The sequence below is a fragment of the Bombina bombina genome, chromosome 2 (genome assembly GCF_027579735.1).
Source record: "Bombina bombina isolate aBomBom1 chromosome 2, aBomBom1.pri, whole genome shotgun sequence".
Taxonomy (NCBI): domain Eukaryota; kingdom Metazoa; phylum Chordata; class Amphibia; order Anura; family Bombinatoridae; genus Bombina; species Bombina bombina.
Genome location: NC_069500.1, coordinates 89,692,127 through 89,706,016, shown reverse-complemented (window position 1 = coordinate 89,706,016; position 13,890 = coordinate 89,692,127). Strand labels below are relative to the sequence as shown.

At 32.3% G+C, this 13,890-nt stretch overlaps 1 protein-coding gene across 1 annotated transcript; it reads left to right on the top strand.

The window, feature by feature from the left end:
• The first annotated feature begins 3,608 nt into the window (after window positions 1–3,608).
• On the top strand, window positions 3,609–6,584 carry RAX (retina and anterior neural fold homeobox). The gene is made up of 3 exons (XM_053700418.1): window positions 3,609–3,894; window positions 4,280–4,515; window positions 6,147–6,584. Exons 1-3 carry the CDS (start codon window positions 3,609–3,611, stop codon window positions 6,582–6,584), a joined length of 960 nt encoding a protein of 319 aa, XP_053556393.1.
• The last annotated feature ends 7,306 nt before the right edge of the window (window positions 6,585–13,890 follow it).

Below are 13,890 nucleotides of genomic sequence, written 5' to 3'. Positions count from 1 at the left end.
CACTCTCAAGCAATCTGAATTCAATTAGGCTAATTGGAAAACAAGTAAAGAAGGATTGCATTAATATAGCTTTGCTTCATGAAACTCTAAAACCATTCTCTCATGGGAAATCACATAACAAACTGTATCATAAGCCTTAAACATGGGATGAATCGATTACAAAAATGTAACTTGTAAAATGCCTGTGAATATACTTATGCTAAAAAAATGTGGGTGGGGCAAACAATATCATACATTTAATAATTTGCATTTGTCTTTATAGGCTATATTTATTTGTGGGGTGTTATCCTTTCAATGTGCCTTACAATGTTTTCTACATTGGTACATTGGACTAAAATGTAATATTTTTTCTTTTTGTTTATTATTATTATTATTACTATTATTAGACAATTGTTACTAGCTTTTTTATTTCTTTGCAGGATTTTTCACCTTACATAATTGTTAGAGAAGATTTAGTTAACAAAATATAAAGTTTAGGTGACTGTTTATTAGGAAAAAAATGTCAACATCATAAATAATAATATTAGGGGGAGACTTGAGATATAGAAAGAGATGTTAGATATCAGAGACACTTAAATATAAACTACATTCCTATATGAATAGAAATAATTTAGAAGAATAAAACATTATAAATATATTTTAAGACAATTAATTGTATTTTTTAATGCTATCTGTAACTTGGTCAATTAAAATTACAATTTCTGCAACAGGAAATCTAAGAATATATGGTTATTTTAATACACAACATCCACTGGAGTTGCTGTTGTAAATATCTATATACTATTGGGTGTGTCTCTATTACAAAAACACTCAAAAACATTCTGAACATATTTTGTCAAATAAATATTTTTCCACTGGAGCAAATGTGCATTTTCATTAAATAGATTGTTCTATTTATTATGTGACAATAACCAATAAACTCCAATATATGTTGAAGAAATATGCCCAACTCTTGCTGTTCTCTCCAGATGTCTATAGTTAAAGGTTACCCATAATTGCATGTCCTATTATTGTCTTGTCATTGTCACAGACAGAATAACACTCTGTATGAAGATCTCAAGGTGGAAAAAGCTAAATAAATTCATAGCAGAATTGTTGAGACATGCACATGTAGATTAATTCCCAACAATAGTCCCTGGCTGAGGACTCTCAATACCCTCCAGTAAGGTTCACAATAGAATTAACTTGGGTTAAAAACAGAGTGCAAATGTCCCCTAAACATTTACGTGTGTGTCCTTGGTCTCTTTGACCTATATGATATCTGCATTGTCCTCTATAAAGAAGATTGAATAAACCATATTCACATCCTCTTTCTTAGATGATCTGCAAGGCCAGGAGACATTTACAGCAAGTTTAAACAACCTTGCTCAGATATTGCAGTGAAATAGGCTAAACGTTTAGCATGTAGAATACTATCACTAAAAAATAAATAAATAACGTGATGAATGGAATTGCAAAAAAATGATACCTAAATTAAGTTAAAGAACAACAACAACAAATACCCAATTATATGAAACCTTTAAAAACAGAATTAGATAGTTATTTGTGTAACAATTTAAAGAAACAAACAAGCTTTGTTTGCCTCTAGCAATAAACCACCTGTATGTAAACAATTGTATAGTACTTAATGGGAAATCCAGGGATTTGTGTTAAAACACCATGACTCCTATTAACTCTTGCTCTACCGTACAGTGCACAATGAACTGTATAGACAAATGCTGTATTAACTAATTTACAAAAGCTCGATAGTTATTCAGAGACTGGCTGATTATTGTTTAACGCTAATTTGGACAATAAAATAAGTATTAACATATTGTCAAGATAAATAAACAACTAATTGAAAGTTGGTTAATAATACTTAGGAAAAGGTTTTATTTTATGAATCATTTAGCTACTTCATTTAATTAAGAAATAAGAGGTTTATTATAAAAATTCTAAATTCTGAGAATTTAGAAAAATATTTGAATTGTAATGTTAATTTTAATTATAAAAAGTGTATAATTTGCATGTGCTTAAGTGATTAAATAATAATAATAATAATAATAATAATAATAATAATAATAATCAGATTATCTGAATCAAGAAACTTATATTTTAAACTATTGATTTATGTGAACAATCTGGCATCAGTTTTAACTAATTTATTCTAAATATTCATTATTAAGTGTTTCCAGTAATCTCAAATTGTTTTTGGCTTTGTATTCATTTTTTGAAACAATTAAAATAAATGGTTGTTTGAAACACACACTGCTGAGTTTTTCAATATTTAGGTTTATTATTGCTTTTTGTATGACAATTATAGAATTCATACTTTTTTACAATACTTTTCCCCAAAAAAAACTTTCTTTAGACATTACAATAAATATATTTTACACAAGACAGACACAACAGAGGGCGTTACTTGATGTATAACATATTTAGTATATTTTTTTTACTCCTAGAACATAATATGATAAGCTGTAATTATTTATTACATAATTATAATATTATTAACTTCAAACTCCTAATATCACGAGTTCTCAAAACAGAGGGAGATGCTGTATCAATTTTAAATAAATCCTCGAGTTTCAAATTTAATATAATTTGATAATATGTAAATAATATATAACTTAGATAAAGTAGATAAATCTATGAACGAATATTTTGCTCAGAACTTTTAAATGTAAACACACAAATATGTTAGTAAATAGGTGAAACAAGAAACAAAATATATTACAGTATAATATAGGGGTTAAGATTTTTCAAATATAGTGACAAATCTGCCTAGAATTTAAATTATGCTAATTATGTCCATTCATTATTCATAAACATTCGTATAATTACCAAATGAGACATCTGTCACTGTATGCAGTTCTGTTTTTTAAACATTAAATATAATAAATATAGCAACTTCAACATAAAAGAAAACATAGAAAACATCAATTTATCAGAATCACTGTTAATATCATACAGAAGTAGGTAATCTGTGGCTAAACAGACAGCTGGCTTTGCTTTTTTGTGCTTCTGATAGGATAGAACTTGAACAACAAATGTTCCATTACTTATTGAGCATAGCCACTAAGGATCATTGGGGGCTGTGGGAGGGGCTTTTTGAACATCTTCTCAAGCAGGTACTGTCCCCAAAAAGACAAAGCCTGATTTAATGCTAAATGTGACAGCTTTTGAGAGCACAGCAGGGACATCTGACACAACTACAATGAACATAGACCAGGAATTGCTTTAAAAAAATCTTTAGCAAGCTGGGGACTGAGTCATTCCTTCCAAAGAGGTCACTAAGAACTGATCCATTGCTCTAGAAGGGCATGCAGTAACTCACAAGGGAAACAGGAGAGATCTGATTCACAGAGCCAGCTTAGAGGAATCTGCAAGTCTTAAAGAAGATTTACAGTGTTTCAAGCACTGCCTCAGTGGAATATGCGCCTGCATCCTGCACTATAATATACAGTCAGAAGAAGAAAATCAACTGGGGACAAACAGAACTTCTAGAACTGTCATTTTGTTACAACAAACAAATTCATGGAGCAGTAACCTGCTAGATTGTGTTGGGCTGTGTTGTTTGGAGCGCAAATTGGCTGTTTTAATATAAAATACTTACAGAAGCATTCCCCATGCACCTACATAGCCCCTCTCTGAATATGGCTGATGGAAGTTTCTCTCTTTCTGGGCATTTGGTCAGGAGCCCAGGGGGAAACCCTTCCAGACTCCACAGCATAGAGGCCATCTTGGGATTTTCCAAAGATGACAACGTCCTAAGCTCATTCCAGTCTGAAGTCAGTCTCAGGAGTACCAAGGAGGCAGATAAGAGGACCCCTAGGCATTGTCTCCATAAAATGTCAGACGAGATCCAGCCCCGCCAGGATCATATGGAAGACAGACAGGATGAGGGTTACCCAGGTAAATATAACTTCTACCGTGTGCTAGATTCACTGACAATTCCAATGACTCCCAAATTGAGACACATATATGGGGCTGATTTATACAAGCGTTGAGTAACCTCTCACTTTGGACAATTGACGTACTAGAATAATAAGGGGAATATTAAATATTGTTCACATCTGAGAGTTCTGTAAGGCGGATCTATGGGATTGTTTCATAACCCTATTTAAGTTCAAACAAATCATTTACATAGCAAGAGGTTTACATATTTCTCTAGTTTATATCTACCATTTCATCACCACCGCTTCTTCATTCAAGTGGTTTTAATACAAATACAAATGAGGTCATTTAGATTCTGTATTTATAACAAGTATTGTGCTGTCACTTGTCCCCATATGTCTAGATTCCTACTGTAGTAAGACTTCAAACGACTGCCCGAGCCCAGATCTATCCAATAACAGTGACCATAAGTTGTCAGATGATGATCAGCCCAAGAAGAAGCACAGAAGGAACCGAACAACTTTTACAACCTACCAGCTGCATGAGCTGGAGAGGGCGTTTGAGAAGTCCCACTACCCTGATGTGTACAGCAGAGAGGAGCTGGCTATGAAGGTCAACTTGCCTGAAGTCAGGGTGCAGGTAGGTTTGCTCTGAGGACTACCCCAGCCTTCCCCAAGGCTCAAATAATAAAAGCCTTTTATTAAGCTAATCCCATTAAACTAATTACTTGATCTTCATAATCAAATTTAGATATTATGTTGTAATGGGATTCAGAAAACAAATTAATGTTAGACTAAAACTATATTCTGTAAAGATTTACAGAAATATCTGCAGATTATTATTTTGAAATAACAAAGCTGACATAATGTGCCCCATGGAATAACGTTTTCAGGCTTCATGAATAATCTATTAATATATAGCCTTTTGGCCCAAGTGCAAGTTGTTATGGAACTTTATTACTGTGATCATAGAATCTTACAAACTTAGATTGTGACAAGAAAAGGTCACGAGTTAGAATATTGTTTTTAGTAAATTGGAATTTAACCCATTCTAGGATTTAGTTTTCTTTATTACTTGCACTATTGGTGCAGCAATTGGATTTAGTTAAAAATCGGTGTATTTGAAAATAATATTGTTTGTATGATTATTTTTATGATTTGTCACCAACAAACTTGTGCAAGAAAAGGAACTGCATTTAATGTTGTTGCAATGATTTATTAATGTAGAGAGCAGTATAACTTTGCATTATTTGTTACACGAGAACTTTAATTGAAGTAAAAGTTTTTTTTTTATCTAGACATACAGACATTATAGGTAACTAGAAACACTTTTTAATTATGTAGCTGTCTGAGTATCAGAAACATTTATTTCTAAACAACGTATAAGTAAAATCTATATATTTAGCCACATTGTTTTGTGACCAAAATATACAAAATATCTTGTTTTATGGACAATTTATGTACACTAATATTAGCGCTAATGATTATACTATGACAATTTGATATTTGATATCGCTGAATATTTGCTACTGATCAATTTATTTATTTATTTGGAATATTTTCAATTTGAACTAATCTGAACTAACTCTAATTAAATAAATCAACTTGTTTATAATTAATTCCTCTAGTAGGCACTCAAGGAATAATAATATAATAATAATATTAAAAATAATAATACATATATATATATATATATTTATATATATATATATATATATATATATATATATATATATATATATATATATATATATATATATAATACTGATTAAAGCTATAGAATAAATATAGTTTATCTTAACAATGTAGCCCTTTTAGGAAAACAAACACCTTACTTAATAGTCTCTATTAAAATACTTAATATTAAAAAGTGGATATTTTTTTTTTAATAAAAATGTCTCGTGTGTTTGTTATATCTTAATGAATATTAGTATATTAAAGGTGTTAAATAAAATTGGGAATTGTGCATCCTCATTTATAGGGAGGATAATTAGAGAAAGTTCTTTCATACAAATATTACATGCAGCAATGTTTATTTTAGACACGTGATATTAATTGTAAGCACAATATTGTAGCATACCTAAATATACTCAAGCATATCTAAAGAGGTTGTAGCATATCTAAAGAGGTTGTAGCATATAAAGAGATTGATTTGTTATCGAACACAATTCATAGCTAACGGCAAAAATATATTTCATGCAACAAGTATTTTCTACGTTGGGTCTATGCTCTGATAAAGTTTATTTCCTTATATACTTTGTTCCATTTTAGGTTTGGTTTCAGAACAGAAGAGCAAAGTGGAGGAGGCAGGAAAAGTTGGAGGTGACTTCTATGAAGTTGCAAGACTCCCCGATGCTTTCCTTTAACCGTTCCCCCCAGCCACCATCTATGAGTACCATTAGCAGCAGTCTCCCCCTGGACTCCTGGCTCACTCCACCAATGTCTAACACAACGGCCTTGCAAAGTTTGCCTGGATTTGTTACCTCCACACAGAGTATTCCTGGCAGTTATACCCCACCACCCTTCATGAACAATGCTCTGCAACCACTGGGAGCAATGGGCCCACCACCCCCTTACCAATGTGGGGCCAATTTTGTGGACAAATATCCAATGGAAGAAGTGGACCCTAGAAACACCAGTATAGCGGCACTGAGAATGAAAGCTAAGGAACACATCCAATCAATCGGAAAGCCTTGGCAGACCCTCTGAAGTAGACAATCTAAATTCAAATATTCTGTGGAGTATTTTAAGTTTGGTGAACCAAGTAATAATAAGACTTCTTCAACCAGGTGCCAAGCGCATGTCCAGTCCAATCATCTCAGTAAATGTTAGAAAATGTGGGTTACACGCAACTTTACTGTCTTTATAATGATGACTTTGTGGTATTTTATGTTTACACAAATTTCCATCTATAGAGAAACTGGCAATTAGTCTAAATCCTTGATTACATGCCCCTTCACAGAAGTGGGACAATAATTCACCCTATACTTGATATATTTGAAAAGAAACTAGAGTTTTGCTATTTGGTGCCAGTTCAGTAGAACCAGATACTACATTCAATTTTAATATTTTTTGTCTCTATGAGAAGATAGTACTGTATGTTAGAGAAATCTTAACTCAGCTCAGCAGAGTAAATTTAAGAAGAGCATATTCCTAATATCATAAGTTTTTTAAAGACTGTTTAGATTTAATTTTCTTTGTATATATTTTCAAAATTAATGAGCAGATCATTTGCTATGCTGTGAATCCAGATTGTAATAATAATTGAAATTCAATAGAAAATGAAAAGTATAAACCATATTGTGTTGTATTCATACTGATGGAGACTTTCCAATAGGTGTGATATAATTATTGACAACTATTTTTATTGGTACCTTAACTGCAAGATACATCTACAAATTAGTCAAACCCCAGTATTAGTTGCTTAGGGTCCGTTGTGCATCCACAAAATTACACAATTATTATTTTTTTAAGTTTCGCAAACCGTATGGGGAACAAGTTGATGCACTATGAATTTTGTTTGCAATATTATAACTAATGTAAAAATTTGTTTTTTAAGAAAAATAAAAAAATTAAAAAATTATATAATCGTAGTGACATTTTTAAATTAAAAATGAACAAAAATCTGTTGTACATTTTCCAAAATATCCCATATTGCACTGTTTTTTCTTCTAAAGATAACTGAATATTATTCTATTTTAAAGTTTAAACAAAAAGTCCCTATTTTTTGGCTGGGAAGAGGCTCAACAGTCAGTTTATCTGTGTAACTGATTATTACTCAAATACTGTCTATTATTTGCAATTTGATAGGCTAAATCCCAGTTTTGTATTTTGTATTTTTTTTTTTACTACAATGATAAATATCTATGATTTATTGATCCAGCAATTTCAAAGTACATTTCTATTACTGCCCATAAGGTGCTGTTGAGTCAGTGTCTACCAGGATCAATTATAGTTTGTTCTGCTTACTGAATCAAGAAAATAAAACTATAGGATTTTTTGCATTATATCATTTTTTTATCCTTCTCATTTTATTACCAGATTATTGTAGTTATAGAGTGTAATTGATACTTTAATTTGGTGTCGTACAAACGGTTGGAAACAAGGGAACCTGCCCTGTAAACATTCCAACAAAGTTTTTACATTTGGCTGAAGTTGGTCAAACTCGGTGGGCTTGCATTACATTTAAAGCTTTGAACAGAGATATTAGACATAAATATTTGTTAAAAGGGATATTAAAGGGACAATCTACTCAAAATTAATTGTTCATGATTCAGATAGGGCATGCGATTTTAAGCAACTTTCCAATTTACTTGTATCATCAAATTTGCTTTGTTCTCTTGGTATTCTTTGTAGAAGTTAAACACAGGTAGGCTCATATGCTAATTTCCAAGCCCTTGAAGACCACCTCTTATCTCAATACATTTTGACAGTTTTTCACATCTAGACAGAGCTAGTTCATGTGTGCCATATAGATAGCATTGTGCTCACTCCCTTGGAATCAGCACTGATTAGCTAAAATACAAGTCTGCCAAAGCACTGAGATAAGGGGCAGTCTGTGAGGCTCAAGGTAGTCACAGAGGTAAAAAGTATATTAATATAACAGTAATGGTTATGCAAAACTGGGGAATGGGTAATAAAGGGATTATCTATCTTTTTAAACAATAAACAATCTGAAGTAGACTGACTCTTTTAAACTGCTGGGAAGAACTATAGTAGCATAGTTACTACTTTTAAACTGCTGGGAAGAACTATAGTAGCATAGTTACTACTTTTAAACTGCTGTGAAGAACTATAGTAGCATAGTTACTATTCATCATTCTAATGTTTATCCTTCTGTGACTGCAGCTAACTTCAAGCTCTTGTCTTATTTTAACTCTTGAAAAGTACTTATTTAGTCATTTGTGTACCCAGAATTGGTGCACATTCACAGATCAGTGATATTGTCGTCTGCTTGACGAGCCATATCATGCAGTTTCATTTAGCATGCACAATACATTAGCTTTACCTGTGGCTGCATTTGTCTGTAGTATTCTTGAGGGCTTTTTTTATTTTTATTATGTAACTTTTAAACTGTGAAAAAAACATCTAAAATGCTTTCTATGGCCAAGCTAATCTAAAGTACAAGGTACAGTTGTCAAAAAGTGTCAGCAACAGCAATGATCTGTGAAAGTGCCCAACTTCTGTCACAGAATGCAACAATACGTGCGTACCAAGATGGTGGCGCCCAGTATAATCATTTAAAGGGAGGTGAAACCCACATTTTTTTTATTTTTTTATTCAGATAGAGTATGCAATTTTAAACCTTCTAAATTACTTTTGTTATAAAAATTTCTTTGTTCTCTTGTTATCTTTTGTTGAAAAGAAGGGGCGTGATTTAGACATATCATGCAATTTTAAATAACTTTCCATTTTATTTCTATTATCTAATTTTTTTCGTTCTCTTTCTATCTTTCATTGAAAAGTATACCTAGGTATTCTTAGAAGCTGTTGATTGGTGGCTGCACATATATGCCTCTTGTCATTGGCTTTCAGATAGCTCCCTGTTGTATATTACTGCTTCCTTAACAAAGGATATTAATAGAATGAATCAACGTAGATAATAGGAGTAAATTGGAAAGTTGATTAAAATTGTATGCTCTGTCTGAATCATGAAAGAAAACAAATTGGGTTTCATGTCCCTTTAACAATTGTTATTTGTATTGGATTAAAAGAAAGCTTCAGGTACAGTGGGGCAAACACAAGCACGGTGCGCAGTAACCATGTGTAGTTGTACTCAGTTTAATGCCCTTTACAACTAAGAAGCTTCGCAAGTAATGGCTGAAATAGGTGTTGATTTCTAATTTGACAAAAATATAATTTTCAATCATTTTCTATCCAATACTTTTTATAATTATGTTTTTAAATACTAAGTCACCTGGATTTGACAAGCCCCTTATTTAGTAATGACAAATTGCAATTTTAATAACTGTTTTGAACCAATATGAGCTATGAAAATCTGCTGTAAAGGTGCATTTTAAACCAAACGGCATTTACAAAAATGTTTCTATGGGGTTAAAGGGATTCAGACAGAGCATACAATTTGTAATACGTTTTCATTTTACTTCTTTTAACAAATTTGCTTCATTCCCATGATACTCTTTGTTGAAGAGATGCCTAGGTAGGTGTCCGGAGCACTATATGTCAGGAAATATTCTAGCAAAATTGCTGCCATATAGTTCTCCAGAAATAAGCAGGCTTCTAAGCATAGGGCCCTGATTTCAACAAAAGATACCAAAAGAACAAAGAACATTGACAATAGAAGTAAATTAGAACATTGCTTAAAATCACTGCTTTATCTGAATCATGAAAGAAACATTCTGGGTTTCATATTCATTTAATTCTGAAACTTTAGAAAAATGTGTCAACTGATATACGTACAAATATCCCCATATACTTTTATTTAGATCTTCTGTAGGAAATTATTAAATAGTTTTTTTTCTAAAGGATTGAAATGGACCCCTATGATGGGTATTTTACCTGTGTTTCCTTAACTTGGTTTTGGTGGACGCAGCAGGAAGAAAGTAATAGTATTAGTTTTATGCTTTTTTTCTTTACATTTTTCTTCAGGGAAAGTAAAGTTTTCAAAATACTTAAAGGGATATAAAACCCCCCAAAAATATTTTGTGATTCAGACAAAGCAAAGGTTTCTAGTTTACTTATATTTGTAAATTTGCTTAATTCCCATTGTATTATTTGTAGATGAGATACCTAGTTAAAGGGACAGTATACACCAATTTTCATATAACTGCATGCAATAGACACTACTATAAAGAATAAGATGCACAGATACTGATCTAAAAATCCAGTATAAAACTGTTTAAAAACTTACATAGAAGCTCCAAGTTTAGCTCTGTTTAAAAAGTTACTGGAACACCCACTGCAAGTGGGAAATATCAGACCCTCCCCCTTCTTTTGCATATGAAAAGACTCTTTACACAAACAGAAGCAAGCTGGAGTAGGTATACCTCGGTATTCTCCTAAAACTTTGGGGCTTGGTTAGGAGTCTGAAAATCAGAGCAATGTTATTTAAAAATAACTATACTTTTTAAACAAAAAAAAAAACAAAAAAAACCTTTATGGGCTATATAAATAGATCATCTACAAAATATTTATGCAAAGAAAAAACGAGTGTATAATGTCCCTTTAAGTGTCTGGAGAACTGCATGGAAAGAAATAATTCCGCCGTCTAGTACTTTTGCAAATGGATAACATTCTTGCAAAATTGTTGCTATATAGTTCTCCAGATACAAGCACACTCATGAACTTAAAGGGACATGAAACCCATTATTTTTTCTTTTATTATTTAGATAGAGAACAATATATTAAACAACTTTCCATTATACTTCTATTTTGTATTTTGCTTCCTTCTCTTAGTATCTTTTGTTGAAGAAACAACAATGCACATGGATGAGCCAATAACATATGCAGCCACCAATCAGCAGCTCTGAGCATATTTAGATATGATTTTCAACAAAGGATAGCAAGATAATTAAACAAATTTGATTATAGAAATAGATTGGAAAGTTGTTTAAAACTGCATGCTTTCTCTGAATCACAAAAAGAAAACATGGGTTTCATGTCCCTTTAATATTTTGATAGAATTTTGTTAATACAATTTCAGTTTAAAGAAAATCATAAATATACAGTGCTCTGACTCCTATATACAATTAGATAACAAGTAAGCTGCAGATATTTAGGGCTAAATCACATTCCAGTTGTATATTTAGTGGTAGTTAGTATAACAATCTTCATATAGTTTACTAATTTTTGTTGTTACTACCTGCTCTTGTAATGAAAGGAAACCTATTTGTTCATATGTCACAGTGAATGCATTTGTCTATGGGTGGTAGATGCCATACCTTATCTCATACCAAGTGATGGTGGGATGCTCAGGAAATAAAAAATTAGACCTCTAAAATTAGAGTTTTGCATTTGTTTATAGACCATTAAAAATGCATTACAAATTGTTTTGTACTGCTACTGGCTTGTAGAAGTAGCACTAGCTACTAATTTAACTTTATTTAAGTTTACCCTGCTGTCCCACTGCTCCTCTGCACCCCTGAAGCTGTTCCCCATAGGATGTAGTGGCAGATTTTCATTGAGAAATTCCAAATGACCCTTGAACGAATATCAGATGAAATGAAAGATTTTCGTTTATTGTGTCTAATGTTTCATCTGAAAGCTAATTTTTTTTGTCCATGCACATGTCTATATAGTGTAGTATCTCCACAGTAATGTCATAATTCATAATAAAGTTTAATCAATTGATCCCACTTTCTCATTTAGCAGCATTCATGTTCTGTAAGTGAAGAATCTACTGGAATTTAGGGTCCATATACTCCTCTTATATTCCTTTTTAATTGGGCTATATAACCTGAAACAACAAGGTGTAAAATAGAAAATACTGACAGCATATAACCAAATTTACTTAAAGGGCCACTAAAGTCAACATTAAAGTTTCATGATTAAGATAGAGCATGCAATTTAAAACAACTTTTCAATATAGTTGCTCAATTAAAACATGCACATTCTATTTTATATATACAGACGTTCCTAGGCTCCAACTCCTACTGAGCATGTGCAAGAATTCACTGTATATAGGTACTGTATATGCATTTTGTTATTTGCTGATAGTTTTCGAATGATACAAGGGGAGGAAAAATTGAATCAATTTTGAAATTTGCCGGAAAATATTCTACTGCTTATTTTTATTGTGCATTTGTCAGTTTCTCAATTCTATATTTAGTGTTACTTTAAAGAACCATTAAATACAGTATAACGGCATAATCAACAAATGCATAGTAAAAAGGCAATTCCATTACAATTTTTTTGTTTCTTTCCTGACAAATTGCAAAGTTACTTCTATTTTCCCTGCCCCTTTCATCATGTGACATCCCTGAGCCAATCACAAAACATTTGTACGCACATACTGTGAATGCTTGCAGATGCTTAGAGGCAGCTGGTGACTTAGAAAGTGTGCATATAAAAAGATTGTGTACATTTTACAATGGAAATACATTATTATTTTGCATGTTTTATCTAAATCATGGATTTTTAGAACATATCTAAATCATTGGCAGAGGGGTATACTTCCTTTGAACATTTTATACAACATTTGGGGACTCTCTAAGCATGTCACCCCCCCCCCCCATCATATCTCCCACTTGATATAACATACTATTCTTAAGCATTTTCTTTTGTTGTCACAGCTTTTTAAAGGGACAGAAAAGTCAAAATTAAACTTTCATGATTCAGATGGAGCATGCCATTTTAAACAACTCTCCAATTTGCTTCTATTATAAATGTTGCTTAGTTCTCCTGGTATCCTTTGTTAAAGTGTAATCCTAGGTGAGCTCAGGAGCGTGCACGTGCCCTTAGTCATCAGGCAAGTGTTTGCAAAAATGCTTAAAACAATTTGATACATAGTTGCAAACTCTGCTGTCATGGAGTGTCTGTAGCATTATATAGCAGCTGTGTTTGTAACTATGTATAACATTGCTATAAACATTGCACACACTGCTGCCAGATTACTAAAGACACAAACATGCTCCTGAGATCAACTAGGATTTCTCTTTAACAAAGGATACCAAGAGAACTATGCAATGTAAGTAAATTGGAAAATTAAAATGCCATGCTCTATCCAATCCATATAAGTTTAATTTTGACTTTACTGTCCCTTTAAGGGTTGTACTAGAATATCCTTGGTGGATGGTGGCACTATATTATTTCTTAACAGTTCAATAAATAAATTGACAGTAAACTATAAAATACATCATGCTGAAAGTTCCCTTATTTGTCTGAAGCATTCGCTGCGCTGAGTGCCTCGGGCAGCGCCAGCCCACGGCGGAAAGCTATTTTGCCTGATTTAGTGGAGCCCACCCAGACTTGTTACTAAAAAAGACAAGATGTTCCACTCTCTGTTTTGCAGTATCTTATTAGTGTTTTGCAGTATCTTATTACCTTTGGTGAGATG

What these genes read in the sequence shown, in the direction of transcription:
- RAX (XM_053700418.1), top strand. Translation starts at nt 3,609, where the DNA reads ATGCACCTACATAGCCCCTCTCTGAATATGGCTGATGGAAGTTTCTCT. An exon ending in ACAGGATGAGGGTTACCCAG is followed by an intron (nt 3,895 to 4,279) that starts GTAAATATAACT and finishes CCATATGTCTAG; the next exon opens with ATTCCTACTGTAGTAAGACT. An exon ending in TGCCTGAAGTCAGGGTGCAG is followed by an intron (nt 4,516 to 6,146) that starts GTAGGTTTGCTC and finishes GTTCCATTTTAG; the next exon opens with GTTTGGTTTCAGAACAGAAG.